Source organism: Myxocyprinus asiaticus, chromosome 44 (assembly GCF_019703515.2).
Source record: "Myxocyprinus asiaticus isolate MX2 ecotype Aquarium Trade chromosome 44, UBuf_Myxa_2, whole genome shotgun sequence".
Classification (NCBI taxonomy): domain Eukaryota; kingdom Metazoa; phylum Chordata; class Actinopteri; order Cypriniformes; family Catostomidae; genus Myxocyprinus; species Myxocyprinus asiaticus.
The window spans coordinates 32,129,538-32,145,590 of record NC_059387.1 but is presented as its reverse complement, the minus strand read 5'-3'; the positions used below and the strand labels follow the sequence as shown (position 1 = coordinate 32,145,590).

The following is a 16,053-nucleotide window of genomic DNA, read 5'->3' as shown; positions in this document are numbered from 1 at the left end:
GTCATACTGGAAATGAATGAGTCAGTGTGATTTTTTTATTTTAAAGTATTTAATTTCAATGTTTTGCTGGTATAATTATCAATATGACATCATTGTACCACAAGTCAACATTTAGATTTACTTGATCCTTCGGTAAATTAAAAAATAGATACAAATCAGACAAAAAAATAAATGAGAAAAAAAAAAAAAACACAAAGTAAGCAGTTGTAGTACATATTGAGAATGACACTTGCAATTCCCCTTAAACACTTTTTCAGATATTGATAAATCTTTCAAAACACATTTGAGTGCTTCTGACTTCACTAATTGCAAATTGAAAAGCAGGTAATTTTACTTAATTAAAACGTTAAATACAACAAGAGGCTTTAACCAAGAATGACAGAACTGAAATGGTTAAATCACTTCCAATTTTGTAACGGCTCAAATGCGGTAGCTGTTATTTTTAAACTAAATCTTTTCGCAATCAGACTTTAAAACCACCAAGGTTCTGACCTTGGTTTCTGACATTTCCGATTAGCTTAAAAAAAATGCTTACAGCATTAGGTTCAATTCACTGGTTATACATTCAGTTTTGAATTACAGTCGCTTTTCTCACTTATTGCGATATTTGGTTTTAAAATCTTGGCAGAATTTAGTAATGGCATGGTAATTTAAAAGGCATTCAGCAATATGTTCTAATACATTAAATCAACATCCTACTAAAACATCATGATTAAATTCAAATACCAATTACCCAAATTACATTTCATTCTAATGAGCTACTTTGAACAACAATCAGACCAACCTTTCTTGGGGATTTTTGAGAATGTCAGCCTCAAATAATCAATTCTTGTTCTGGTTCTGCTTTTAATGATTCTGTAGTCAGTACTCTGGATTTCTCACGCAAAGTTTAGGAAACTTGCAGAACTAAAAGTGGGCTGAGTCTTTATAGTGAATTGTAAACATTAAAAATGTGCTGTAGTTTTGTTGTCAGTTTCATTACAACAGAATTGATTTCAATCAGAGTCTAAAAAACAAAACTGTTTTTTTCCAGTGTATTATGCTTTAAAATAAGTTTCTATACATTTATATTTCAGTAAAAACTAAATATTTAAAAAGAAACTAGATCCTTAGTCCCTTATCCCAAAGCGGGCATCTTAAAAGACAATGTTGCATGAAACATGTTTGGGTTTGTGTGTGCACGTACGCAACTTGTATGTATATGTGGTTCAGTGTCAGTCAATGGTGGGTGGACATGACTGTTTTTGTGTTTTCAGCTTGAATTTTTCACTTAAAGAGAATTCTCCCACCAAGTAAGTGAGGATTCTTTAGTGCAACCTTTCACTTTTGGGTCACATTTGTATCCCATAGGGCAACAGTGCTTCATATCGTTGCAGCATACTGCCTACAAAAAAAAAAAAAAAAAAAAAAAAAAAAAAGATTTTTAATGTTTGCATATTTTAGTATAAATGTATTTTATTAAAAGGGAATGTTCCAGGCTCAATACAAGTTAAGCTCAACAGCATCGCTGGGCATGCTGTCATTTACTTAAAAAAATAAATGGACCATTTTCAGACTAATGATACAGTAATTTTCATGTTTATTTAGCAACGTAAATCTAGCGAACTTTTATTTATTTATTTATTTTTATTATATTTACTACATTATTCTTTGTAATATTACCCTGGCATAACTTATCATCATCATCATCATCAAACTAGTCACCAACACCTGTGATGGGATTTCAAATGCATCTGCTGAGTGAGTGTCAATACATTTTCTTTTGTACATTTTTTCCTTTTTTGGAAAGTCGTAGAAATGTAATAATGGATTTTTTTCTTTAGTTGATGGAGCAAATGAGAATGCAAAAATAATATTTGCTGTGATCTCCCATTCACCACTATAGCAGTTTTCCACACTGTAGTTTACTTTCATGTTCCAAACCCAGAGAACATAAAAAAGGGTCCATTTTAAAACTAAGCTTTTAAATACTCCTCCTAGGCTCCTTGAGCTGTATGTTTGGTCTTGGGGGCTGATAACATGGATGTGGCTTTTGTGGGTCATGGTTATAGCACCATCACCTGGCAGCAGGAAGTGTGGCACCTACAACAGACTTTAAAATAGTCCTTTTACATTTACCCAAATCGCTTTAAAATTGTTAACAATAATGTCAAGACTCAGCTGATGTAAAACTGTGAAGGGATTATTGATATCTTGAAGTGTTGTCATGGCAACAGATCAAATTACATGATGTTGTTGTGTATTCGACAAACTCAGCCATATGATTAATAACGATTAAGACATGAAGGTAGGCTATAATAATACTTCCTTACATTTATATAGTGCTTTTCTAGGCACTCAATGCGCTTTACATAGTATAGGAGGAGTCTCCTCAACCACCACCAGTGTGCAGCATCCACCTGGATGATGCGACGGCAGCCATAGTGTGCCAGTACGCTCACCACACACCAGCTATGGTGGAGAGGAGAGAGTAGAGTTATAGAGCCAATTCATGGATGGGGATTATTAGGAGGCCATGACAGACAAGGGCCAATGGGGGAAATTGGCCAGGACACCAGGGTTACACCCCTACTCTTTATGAGGAGTGTCCTGGGATTTTTAATGACCACAGAGTTGGTCATTAACATCTCATCCGAAAGACATGCCTTTTTACGGTATAGTGTCCCTGTCACTATACTGGGGCATTAGAACTTACACATACCACAGGGTGAGCACCCCCTGCTGGCCTCCCTAATACCTCTTCCAGCAGCAACCATAGTTTTCCCCAGGATGGCTCCCATCCTGGCCAGGCTCAACCCAGCTTAACTATAGTGGGCAACCAGGCAAGAGTTGCAGGTTGATATGGCTGCTATGGTGGGTCATGGTCATAGGGCCTCCAGCTGGCAACAATAGATGTTCAAGGGTATTCCAAAACTTGCTATAATTACACATACATTTCATTTGCCACACACAAAGTTGTTAACCATTATTTCTGAGCAGAAGGTAAGACATGGTGTCTTTCTTGTTTATTCAACCAAATGCATGCATCCATCATGCATTGTTTTCCGAAAGCCACCGGGTGGAAATGGACCCATGGTGCTTGGGCCAGTCATTGCTGCTTGCAGCTATATTTACTGTCTTGGACTTGTACTGAACCAGGAAAATTCCTTTGAACTTGAGCAATACCACTACAGATTTAGAGAAATTCAGAAGTTCATGGCATTGTTGATTTATGTCAGGTGTGATACCTCTTTATATGGACAGCAGGCCCATGTGGAGTCTGATATTCTACAGCAGGTCTGTGCGATAGAGCAGCGTGTTGTTGCGTCACACACCACCTCTTCTGACTGCATTTTGAATTGTCTATGTATTTGTATCAGAGGGATAGTGTGCACATCTGAGGGTTTAATGCAGGTTCCAAACTCAAGGTTGCAGGTGTAGCCCTGCGGACAGCAGTGCTCATGATCGTTACAACACACAGCCTGCAGAGAGAATTTCAACCAATCAGTGAAGAGTACACACTTGCTCATTCTGAGGCTGCAAACAAATACAAAACACAAATACAGAGGCCCTTACAGTACTCAAAACAAACAAAATTCCAAGTCAGAGAGGAACAAAACACACACATGCCGACAATTTTACAGGTTTTGTGTGTGTAAAAGTAGCTATAGAATCAAGGAAATCACAGGAACCTCAACAAGAGGGCAGCATCCCCACTCCCCTGTGGGTAATTTACAGCAGGTAGATCCAGACGCACAACTTGTTGTAGAATCACACTTCACATCTTTGACACCAGATGACACCCCTGACCTCTCAGTGATCCTTGCTTCCTGTTTCCTGTACCAGGGGATCTCATGGTAGGCTTTAGTGCATGATGTTTTCTTCTCATTACACTTGTAACCACTCGGACAACAGTGACCACTGTCCTCACAGCACACCGCCTTTAAAGAAAAGACACTAATTCTTATTTAATTCTAGAAGTGAATTCTATGGCTCTGCTCCAAACTCTAGTGAGTGTTCTATCTAGCCAACATTTTTAGGCATCATAGATATGCTCCCAATGTAAAGAGTTGGCAGCAAAATTATGCAGCTTTTTTTTTTTCACCCAATTTGGAATGCCCAATTCCCAGTGCGCTTTTAAGTCCTTGTGGTTGTGTAGAGATTCGCCTCAATCCGGGTGGCGGAGGATGAATCCCAGTTGCCTCAACGTCTGAGACCATCTACCCACGCATCTTATCACGTGGCTTGCTGAGCGCATTGCCACGGAGAAATAGCGTGTTTGGAGGCTTCACGCCATCCACCACGGCATCCGCGCTCAACTCACCACGCGCCCCACCGAGAACGAACCACATTATAGCGACCACGAGGAGGTTACCCCATGTGACTCTACCCTCCCTAGCAACCGGGCCAATTTGGTTGCTTAGGAGACCTGGCTGGAATCACTCAGCATGCCCTGGGATTCGAACTAGCGAACTCCAGGGGTGGTAGCCAGCGTCTTTTACCACTGAGCTACCCAGGCCCCAATTATGCTGCTTTTAAAGATACTTTGTTTTGGACAAAATCTAAGGCAGCATCGCATGTATCCTTCACAGACAAGGAAATTGCAGAATACACTATGACAAGCACAGTGATAATTTTCATCCAAGATGCAGATGGAATCAAGGAAAATAACAATAATAAAGAATTTTATTTAATTCAGTACCAACAGTTATTGATAGAAAACTCTAACTGAAAATTCAGTTTCAATGAATATGTGTTTAGCTGTGGATGTCTTGCACTTATTAGCGTATCGAGTCATTAGCTGCATGAGTAACATGCTAGCATCACATTCATATTGAGTTATTACTGTAACTTAGTAACATGCTAACATCAAACTCTACTGGAATAATACTATATTGAAACAAAAAGTGGCAAACTTTTTTTGAATTAACTGATATTAACGGAGTCATCAGCTTAACATAGCGTCAAAGTCATTTTGAACCAACTATTGAGCTTGGTAACATTAACATCAAACTCTATTGAAAGAAAACTGCATTGAGTCATTAGCTTAGTAACATGTTAGCAACAAACTCTTGGAATTAAATGTATTGGGCAATTAGCTTAGTAACATGCTAGCATCAACTCTATTGGAATCAATTGTACAGATAGCTTAGCTTAGAAACATGCTAGCATCAAATTCTATTGGAATCAATCATATTGAGTCATTCACTTAATAGCATGTTAGTGTCAAACTTTTTTGTAATGAAATGTATTAAATCTTTAGCTTAGCAACATGCTAGCGTCAAACTCTATAAGAATGAAATGTATTGAGTCATTAGCCTACTAAAGTCCTATTTGGATGGGATTAGTGTCCTGGACATTTGTCAGTAATGTAATTATTAATGGATTACTGGGGACGTCTAATGTTTACCGTCGTTTTGCACGGGATAAGCGATGTCTTCATAAATCGCAGAGAGTGTGTCTAATGCATTTACACACTGCTGTCACACACAACTGACCCATCAGAAAATGTATTTAGCTGTGCTGATTAATTATGCAGGGAATAATAAACATGATTATATACTGTATCTGGGATTATTAGAAGAAATTGATTGGAATATCTGGCAAAATACAACAGAACTGGTGACATTAGCGAGTCTGTAATCCTAAATTACACTCTTGAATTAAAAATATGGACAATCCGTTTACATTATGTAATTTTATGTGTCCCTCCAGAAAAAACTTTCTGAAGCGTGGGGCTCAATACAATCCCCCCCCCCATTCACAAAATTATGTGCTTGTGTAACTTTTAAATTTACATGGGTAATTAATTACTCGACAGCATAACATGCTTGACATGCATCAGTCCAAACACGACAGCCAGCATTATCTGAAGTTGTAAAGCACGTCTTACATTTTCTGCCGTTTCTCATTGACCAACATCCACTTTAACTATCGCTGTTTCTCAAGTTCTTCAACTGTGTAAAGAGCTCACAGGCTGGACAGTGCAGATTCATTGGCCTTTAACCAGCATGTCAATATGCATGGGATAAGAATAACCAGGAGTTGATGGTAAACAGCAAGGCAGCTCACTAGGGTTTGGATACATGTAGATGATTTGCAGATGAAAAGTTTAGTCTGTATTTCTCCGTTCTGTGCGTCTATGAATTAATCATTTTATGTCTAACCTTTGGCAGGGGACAGCAGCCCCACTTGCTGAGTTTGTTCATATAGCAGCAGGTATCGTCTCCGGGACAGCTAGTGTGATCGTCACACATGTGCCTATGTACTGGACCAGCCAGCGCTGGAGATACAGCATTTAGTTCAGACTGTTGTGTCACGCTCAGCACAGGCTGCTTCTTCAACCAGGGCATGCTGGGAAAGCCAGGACGAACACAGGTTTTGTGAGTCAAGTCACACTTGTAGTTCTGTGGACAGCAGTGCTCCTGATCATCACAGCACACAGCCTGAAGGTAGAGAATACATACATGTATAACATGAATCAGCAGTACATGTGTAGTCTCAAGTCTCATTCGTATAATGGAAGAAGCCTAACTTATTTCTCATGAACAAACTAAAGCACCCTAGGCAAACGAAGCCTTCTTTTACACTATATGCAGCGTCATTTAAAAAAAAAAAAAATTGTTGAGGAGGACATCATGGAAGGTTGTCAACTCTCAGGCGGATGACAAACCAGTAGGTAAGCTGTCTTTTTTGTAACAATATCTTTATGAAGTTTGTGTTGAGCATCACTATAAAAAAAAAAAAAGTGTACTTCTGAACAACTCGTCAAGACAGGATTTGAAGTTATCAGTTTTTAATTTTAAGATGGTAATCCAAATACCATTCATGAATAATCCAATGCATAATGAATTAAAAAAAGGAAAAGTCTGCTCAAAATAGCAATCTCTAATCTGATTGGCTGGCTTTAATCAATTTCCAGGAGTCTGGGTGCAAAGATTTTTAGCAGTCCGCTTGGAAACAAAGTAATTTTTGCAAATTTCGAGGCTGCTATTATGATTGCCAAATTTTTAGTGGTTCATGGCATAGAATCTTTAAAAGGTATTCAGAATTTAGTTCTAGGTGGTTAATAGTAAGTAAACTAGGTATCCTCGAGCACAACTTTCAACATGTTTTCAGATTTACGCCCGAGAAATAATCGATACTCATTACTTAATGACGGACAGAAATTCTCCAGTCCAACAAGTTGCAACTTCATTACTCTGTCTACTATTGTGGTATCCTCGATTACATGAAATAAACTGTAGTTGGACATTTTACATGTCATTCATAAGGCTTCTTCCTATCCAAGTGGGTGGTTCTTGGACAAAATAAGCTGTAAAGCGGACCAGTCTTTATGCTGATAGTCAAAAGTCATCTCTGTGAGACGAGTACAAGTGCAATCCTGTGTGCGCATTTGTATTCCTAGGATAAAGAGGAAAAAGTTGGCAAATGTACACCAGTATGTACCTGTGGCAGAGGGCAGCATGCTCCTGTGTTTTGTTTGCAACAGGTTGCCCCGGTTGGGCAGAGTGATGTGTCATCGCAGTTTTGATTCTGTGATGGCAGGGTCACTGCAGTGATCTTCCGCAACAAAGGCACAGAAAAACGGGGACCATGATAGCTGGCCCTGTCGCAAGTACTGGCAGCCAGATTACACACAGTATCATGGGGGCAGCAGTGGAGATGGTCTTCACAACAAACTGCCTAGAAATAGAATATAACAATTAACAATATCCCAAAACAACTCATTGATCCTGACCAAAACTGACTTCATTCATTTCATGAGGGGGGTTAGGGTACAATAAGTAAAGTTTAAGGGGCTGTTTATACCAAATGTATTTTTGCATCTGTCTGTGCTGTTAGACATAGACGTGGATGGACGTCTTCAACCATCAGTCCACACTGTATGTTCAAAGTTTGGTGGAAGCTTTTATTTTGGAGTGAAGCCCTTTCCATTTCTGTGTTTTTGACGGTAGCTTCTCACTCCTGGAAAAGGTCGCTACATGTGACCCAATGTGATTATTAAACCGCAAAAGGCTGCTATTCAATTACATAAATGTAGTCTGTATGTGCCTCGCGCTTCAAAGCGAATTAGCGCTCTGCTCGCTGTCATTTGCTACAAACAGAGAGCGAAATGCTTATGTTGGTGTATTAAGGAGCTCTAAAAGTTATGAGCACCCGCTGTCTGCTCCACACTTTCACAAGCACTCACATTTGAAATGAGCAGCACTTGCAAACTTAACATTTATCTCATTAAATCGCAGCCATTGCAGTTAATAATAACATGATTTAAATTTGAGTGCTGAATGTTTAGGAAACATTCGTATGTCAGATGGTGTTGGTTTTTGGTATCGGACCGTTTTTACTAGCACGATTACAAGCACAAGCGTGGTATCGGACCCGATTCCGATACCAGAATCCGTATCTGGACATCCCTTAAAATTAAAAAAAAAAAACAAAAAAAAAACACTTGGAAACAATAGGTGGGGGTGGGGGTGGTTCTACTTTTTAGCTTTTAGCTTTTTTAGTGCAAGAACATGTTTGGTCTGAACGTCCCCTAAATATCTGCCTTTCAAAAACTCATACTGATCCAACTACTAATTTGTATTGTATTTCCATCTAAGTTGCGAATTTAATTTATGTGAAAATTTGTGAATAAAGCAGTTTTTTCATTCCATGTGTTAAAAATAAAAATGATAATAATCATCACATCCATGATGAAAACAGAAATGAAAAAGGAAGTTGTAGCCACTAGGGAAGCCACTTTAAAAAACAATTTTTTTAATTATTATTAAATTGTTTCCATCATATTTTATGCACATGTCTTTTTAAGGAATAAAAAAAAAAAAAAATAAATAAAAAATATTTACCATTTACAGTGCAGTCTCAGACAACACACTCATGGACTGTTTGTTTGATGTGTATAGCACACAAAACTGGAAAGCACTTTCTTAATCTGGCAAACTCTAATCTGATTGGCTGACTTCATGCAATTTCCGGGAGTACGCCTTGAAAACAAATGTGTTTACATGGTACAGGGTTGACACAACGAGCGCTTTTGAGAAAGAACCAATCACTGGATTTTGCCAGTAGTTTGCCAGGTCAGTAGCATCAAATCTTTATTGAAAAATGAAAGATTTGAAGGAAATATTTTTGTTTTAAGTTGCTAGTAAGTGCCTAAAGTAATATTCCTAGTTCAATACAAGTTAAGCTCAATCGACAGCATTTGTGGCATAATGTTGATTACCACAAAAAATTATTTCGACTCGTCCCTCCTTTTCTAAAAAATAAATAAATAAAAGGTTACAGTGGCACTTAAAACAGAAGTAAATGGGGTCAATTTTCTAAGGCAGAAATGTGACGCTTATAATTTTATAAAAGCGCTTACATTAATTCTTCTGATAAAACTTGTGTATTATTTGAGCTGTAACATTTTTTTAAATTGTCGTTATAAGGTTTAAGGTTTACCATGTTACCTCGACATGGCAACAAAGTTGTAAAACTGCATATAACTTTACACAGAAATGGTTAGTAAGTGAATTTATTGCACTAAAATCATGTTAACATGCATATTGTTTACGTCTTGTGGCTATAATTTTGAAACAGTGGGCATTTTAATGTTTACAGCTTAGCTCCATGCACTTCCATTGTAAAATGTTTGCTTTCTTTTTTTAAGAAAACGAGGGACAAATAATTTGAAATACATTTTTGTTTTAATCAACATTATTCCACAATTGCTTTCGATTGAGCTTAACTTGTATTAAACACAGAATATTCCTTTACCCAGAACCACACCCAGAACTGTATTTTCAGTTTTGTTTTCTGTTGATATATTTCTATAAAAATTATTTGTACTTACTACTAAAAATTCTGACAACAAGTCTATACACATTTTCCACATTTTATTTTTCTAATGCCATAAAAAAAAATAAATAAATAAATAAAAAAAAAAGCTAATGCCATTTTTATTACTAGATTCTGCCCGTGTTTTCCGCATACTACAAATGGAGACCGCTGCCTAAGCTGACTACGATTGCTGAATTATTGAATATTAATTCACATCGAGGTATTATAGCCGAATCACCACACTACCAACCCAGGGCGTGAATGAGTTTTCAAAAAAAAAAAAAAAAAAAAAATTCAGTCGTTTTTAATGACTTTTCCATGACTAGAGAACTGAATTTAAAAATTCCATGTTTTCCAGGACAAGTGGGAACCCTGAATAAATGTTTTCCTCAGCATTCTATTATCATGGTCTACTATGTATCTCAGATAAACCCGCCTCTAAACAGTACATAAAACAAAACAAACTGTAGTTAGACATGTTACACAGTCTCTTATTGTCTAATTGGGTGGTTCTTGACCAGAAAAAGCTGCAATGAGGACCAAACTTCACGCCATTAGTTTAGCCAAACATACATAGTGTAACAGCATTCCAACACAAAAATATGAATGAACAAGTGCTTTACATTTTTCATAGGACAGCAGCCCCAGCTCCCATCAGGCATCTGACAGCAGGTGGTGTCGTTGCGACACTCAGACACTTGATCCGGACAAACCACAGCTTGCTGGAAACAAAAGGAGAAAAATAACTATTTCAACACAGATTATTTGAGAATGGCTTATCCTGATTTGCTGGTGTTTGGGTGTGCATGTTACCTGCGTTATGGCGACTCTTTCCACCCAGTCTAATACATGTGTTTTGTTCACACACTTAGAATGTTCCAAGTCACACAGAGTGCCTTCAAAACAGCAATGCAAGTGATCTGAACAGCATTCTGCCTGCAAATGTGCACACAAACAAAGAGCCAATACATTTAATGTGCACATATTGTTTATTGGTCTACAACAATTTTAATTTCTATTATTTTTACTCACCCTCATGTTGTTAAAAACCTGTATTACTTTCTTTTGTAAAACACACAAAAAAAAGATGTCTGGCAGAATGTTAGCCTCGGACACCGTTGACTTTCATTTTATGGAAAAAAGACCCAATAAAACTGAATGGTGACTGAGACTGTAAGCACTCCTTTTGTGTTCCATTAGGTTGGGTAAATGACATTTTTCATTTTTGGGTGAACTATCCTTTTAAAGGAGCACATTACAGATAAAGTACTGGGCTGGTCATTTGATTTCAACATGTCGGAACATCCCATGAAGAGACCAACTCACTGTATAAATATAAGCTTTTATTAGGTTACTGATATGACTGGAGTCTTTATCTCGAGTGATTGTTTGCCATTTTAAACATATTTGTCAAAAGTAATATTTATTCAGGTGTAAAATGAGGGGGAAAAAATACTGAAAGCACTTTTAAATCAGCCAATAAAAATGTAAAGTTTACATTTACAGTAGTTCACCCAAAAATTCTAGGCCCCCCACATTATATATGTATAAAATAAAACCTTGCTTTGCAAGGACCCTTGGTCACTCGTGGGCCCCAAGCGCCTGCTTATACCACTTATGGCTAAAAAAATGGCCCTTGGCTTTGGTAGCAACATGATGGTTGTTAACAGAATTTGAATTTTTTGGTGAACTATTCTGTTTAATAGAATAGCATTAATAGAAATTTACCTTTTGCTCACTGACACAAATGTTGCAACTTGCCACTTGCAAAAAAACAAAAGACAAAAGGACAAGCATGGAACTCCATTATACACACATATCTTAAACACAATCTTACGTTTGGAAGTGGGCAGCAGCCGTACCCTCCTGATGGCATTTGGCAACAGGTGTTTCCATCTTCACACATTCCCCCATCAGGACATATCAAAGCACTGCATTCGTTCAGAAACACACACAGTAATGCTACGACAACCGTACGCAACTGACAAGACAGGAAGAGAGAGAGAAAATGGGTGAAAACTGACCATTATTGCTTGTCTTTAAAATGTTTTATTGCTTTAAAACCATTTAAAAGACAAAAGCCTCTAATTTAAAGCAGTTAAAATGCAAAAGCAACAGCAACATGAACCACAGATCGCTTGTCACAAAAGCAAACAAACTTTCAAGATCAATTTGTAACATTTGTAATCTAGGCCACATATAATTGAAAGTGATGTATTTTTTTCAGGTTGTTTTCAAAAAAACATTTTTCTGTTAAAATACTTTCTTATCTAGAATTGGTTGACTTTAACACCCCTTGTTGCATTATATGACAATCTGAGTCATATGGGGGCGGGGTCTTTTTTAAGTTGTTTTTCTAAATTTAGAGTGCCTTTAACTCCAGAAGTATTCAGAATATCTTAATATTCTTTTAGATTCTGGTTCAGGAAAGACTCTCCTTTTTGCATCTTAATTTTTTAAGGCCCTATATAGTTAAATCTCAAAGATATGGGGCTCTCAATATGGCTCAATCCATAAATTATTAAATTTTGCCCATTTTCAATGGACAAAAACTATATGTCGGTCACATGTATGAAGCAATTTTTTCTTGTCCAACAAAACAAAGCTCTGAAGTACAAATAATTCTGAAACTAGTAAATATGCCTTTATTTTTTTACATAAAACAATGTCAAAATCTACATTTTTGTATTTATGTTCATGATTATCTTTCACCAGTAAAATAAAAAAAAAAAACTACCAAAAACAAAATTAAGACCTCTGGTTGACTCGGCACCCTATAATAAATTTCACAGAAATGAATTTTGATATATGCAGGTTATTAACCCTTGTGTGTCAATGAAAAGTAAAAAAGTTACTCAGAGGTCCTTAGGGGACGAAAATGTCAGTGTCAAAACACTGCCATAATAATATTATATATTAATATTATTTTCCACTTTCAATGAGTTAATTTTTTTTAACCAACATCAGTCCTGATCATAACTACCAAATATTCATTTTCATGATTTTAACCCTATAAATGGGATTTTTTTTTTTTTTAATAGAATTCCAGTTGTTTTTTTATAAAAAAAATTAAAAAATAATTATTTTCCATATACTAAATGCTAAGGGGAATTTTTTTTTGGGGGGGGGGGGGGGGATTATCACAGTCTGGGATACGTCAATGATTAGCAACAACATTGATTTTGATGCATTATTATTTTTTGTGCTGTGTCAGATAAAAAAATAAAAACCCTCACACTCAGGGCCTTAGAGGACAAAAATGTCTGCGTCATAAAACTGCCATAAAAATATTATATATTAACATTATTTTCCTCTTTCACTGCCTTAGATTTTTTTAACCAACATCAGTCCTGATCATAACTACCAAATATTCATTCAATTTCATTTGTTTACATAATACCACTGTTATTTTTTCAAACACACACACACATTTCTCAATACACACATACAAAACACACTCTGACATCCATACCAACACATCCACACAATTTTAGCTGCATCATTTATACAATTGGCCTGCAGTGCTCTATAATACAGCAAACATAAAATAGGAAAAGCATGTATTTGCTCCATAGGCTAAACATGAGAAAAATGGCGCCATCTGGTGGAAAATATTACAAATGTAAATACTGAAGCCAGTGTTCCGGAATGAAGAATAATATCATAGAATTCAAGATTATATGCTTTAATGGCACTGTGATCAAATACTGCAGTTTTAATGGGGACATTTTTGTACTGAAGGTCCTGAGTGTAACTATTTTGTTTACACAGTGTATTATAGATGTAATAAATGTATGCCGTTGGCATTAACACAGCCGAAATGACTGAAAAAACAAAAATGAAAAAGACAAAAATGTCCCTAAGGTCACACAAGGGTTAATAAATGTCTGCTAGAATTCACTGGAAAGAAAACTGGATTTTGTTTTCCATTCATTGAAAACATTCCACATTTCAAAGTGTCTTAGTCAGTTGTCTGAGAGATAAAAATTGACCGCAACATTCGAACAACAGTTCCATATAGACACACATTGTCCACTGTGTCTTAAGGAAGCATGACTAATAGAGAGCTCTTCAACAATTATAAACACAATGCTGGAGTCTTATGACATTTTCATGTCAATACAGCTTTATACAATAATTACTTTACTGCTTGTAAGTAACCGGTGTATTGCAGAAGCAGACTTTAGACTCATTAAAAATAGTGACAAGAAGACTGCTGGATTACATCTTTTGTTTGCAGCAGCATTTGTACCATAGTGTTAGAAAGACTGTGACAACTATAAATCACCATTCAAAATACTCAACCTTGTACTTTGGTGATTTGTCTTTTGGTCTATTTTGGGTCTTTCCACAGTAACATAACATTTAAATTACTTATTTAAAATAAATGATGTATATTGTAAGCCTTGTTGTGCCTTTACTCTAAAGCTTAAGTGTGTGTGTGTGTGTGTGTGTGTGTGTGTGTGTGTGTGTGTGTAGTGTGTGTTTTAATTTAATTATTTTTTTATTTTTTGGGTTGAAAGAAAACTTGTATGGTTAGTGGTCTAAGAATCATATATATTTTGTAATCTGATGTTGTTTATTTGTATGTATGTTATCGGAGTTAAGTCTTATTGGAATTTTTGGTGATATTGTTTATGATATGTTTCTTCTTCTGACCTAATAAAGAAATAAAATACTCACCATTGTGTGTATAATTGCAGTTCCACAAAACTAATGCGCTTTACAATGTCAGATGTTCACCAATGAACGCCTCCTTTCTTGCCCTAAAACAAAAACACAAAAAATAAGTAGCTAAACCCCATACGTTTATACTGGGTTTGACACAACTTTGTTTTAATTGACTTGTTGTGTGGTTATAATCACTGTGGTGTTGAATGACCCATATCTGAAGCTTCAGTTCCCACTCTGAATGTAACACACAACATCAAACTATCACAGATTCACAATCTGTTTTCATCTGCAAGAAAATGTAAGGAAATCCACTTTATATTGAAAATGGGATCAATGCATTTAATAAGGACTATTGTTTAGACATTTACTACTATGACACCACAATCAAAAAACAGGCATGTTTTTGACACGTACCATTGTATTCATTGAAGTACAGTGTAAATACCATGGTACATGTACAGTATACGGTTATCATTCAGCACCATGGTAGGCTATGTCATCTGATATCCTCAGGGTATTTTGTAAGGGACAAATTTCAACTCGCACTTTGGGGTCAAATTAATGCAGGACTACTTTTTTTCTCTCGAATTATGCTTATCAGACACTAATCTCATCTCAGACCATTGATAACAATAAATTATCAATGACCTAGGTAACCAGCATAACGTGATTTTTTGGAGCCTTTGTTTATTAAAAATAAATAAATAAATAAATAATATCATTGTTTGGGTATTTAAGTTTTAAATCGACGAAAATACCTAAATGTACTTCATTATATTATTAACAATGTCTTCCTTACATCTACAGCTTTCATTCGTTTTGGTAGAACCAGTATATGTTGGAAGTTACAGTAAGGAAGGCGTTAGTTTGTTCCAATTTTATTAGTAATTGAAACAAATGTATCATTCTCCGTTACACTGTCACAAGAACTGCTGATACACTGAATCAGTTTTTTCTTGTTTCCATCGGAAGAGCGTGGGCTCAGCCGCAATAAACCTCAAACAAAAACTTACTTCACTATAAAACATCACGACATCAACACAAAGAGAAAGCTTTTAGTAACCTTACCGTATTTTACAAGCCAGGTGAAAAGTCGTTTTAAAACTAGGTGATAACTGTGCTTCGGTTTCAGTGAGAATCTCTGCTGAGTTTGAGTAGATTTATGTCAAGTTATCACGTGATTGCAGCGTTGTCATATGACACTCAGAGGGGTCAGGGGTTGTTGTTGTTGTTGTTGTTGTTGTTTCTTATTATATTAACATGAACTACAGCAAATAAAAACAACAGACTTTACATTGTTTGTATAATGAAAAACAACAACAAAAGAAAATAGGAAGTACAATAAATAAAAAGGTACCAGATAATAAAAACTGAATAATAATATTATGAATATATGAATATATAAGTTCGTTCAGTTTTTATTATTATTTTATTATTTAGTATTGGAGTTCGGATGTTATAGTTCAACCCAAAAATGTAAAAAATATAGTTAGATATCTATAGATAGACAGACAAACAGACAGACAGACAGACAGACAGACAGATAGATAGATAGATAGACAGACAAACAGA

General features: G+C 36.1%; 1 protein-coding gene across 1 annotated transcript; it reads right to left on the bottom strand.

Moving 5' to 3' along the window:
* Positions 1-40: 40 nt before the first annotated feature.
* On the bottom strand, positions 41-15,664 carry LOC127434433 (progranulin-like). Its single transcript, XM_051687189.1, has 10 exons — positions 15,550-15,664; positions 14,491-14,573; positions 11,645-11,788; positions 10,621-10,743; positions 10,431-10,529; positions 7,429-7,665; positions 6,147-6,425; positions 3,672-3,920; positions 3,228-3,461; positions 41-1,384 (listed from the first exon to the last, which is right to left on the bottom strand). The coding sequence occupies exons 2-10, from the start codon at positions 14,491-14,493 to the stop codon at positions 1,271-1,273; spliced, it is 1,482 nt and encodes a 493-aa protein (XP_051543149.1). The 5' UTR covers positions 14,494-14,573; positions 15,550-15,664; the 3' UTR covers positions 41-1,270.
* Between the last annotated feature and the right edge of the window lie 389 nt (positions 15,665-16,053).

What these genes read in the sequence shown, in the direction of transcription:
- LOC127434433 (XM_051687189.1), bottom strand. An exon ending in GCTGCTGCCCACTTCCAAAC is followed by an intron (nt 10,744 to 11,644) that starts GTAAGATTGTGT and finishes GCACATTTGCAG; the next exon opens with GCAGAATGCTGTTCAGATCA. An exon ending in GCTGCTGTCCCCTGCCAAAG is followed by an intron (nt 3,921 to 6,146) that starts GTTAGACATAAA and finishes TTTTCTTTAAAG; the next exon opens with GCGGTGTGCTGTGAGGACAG.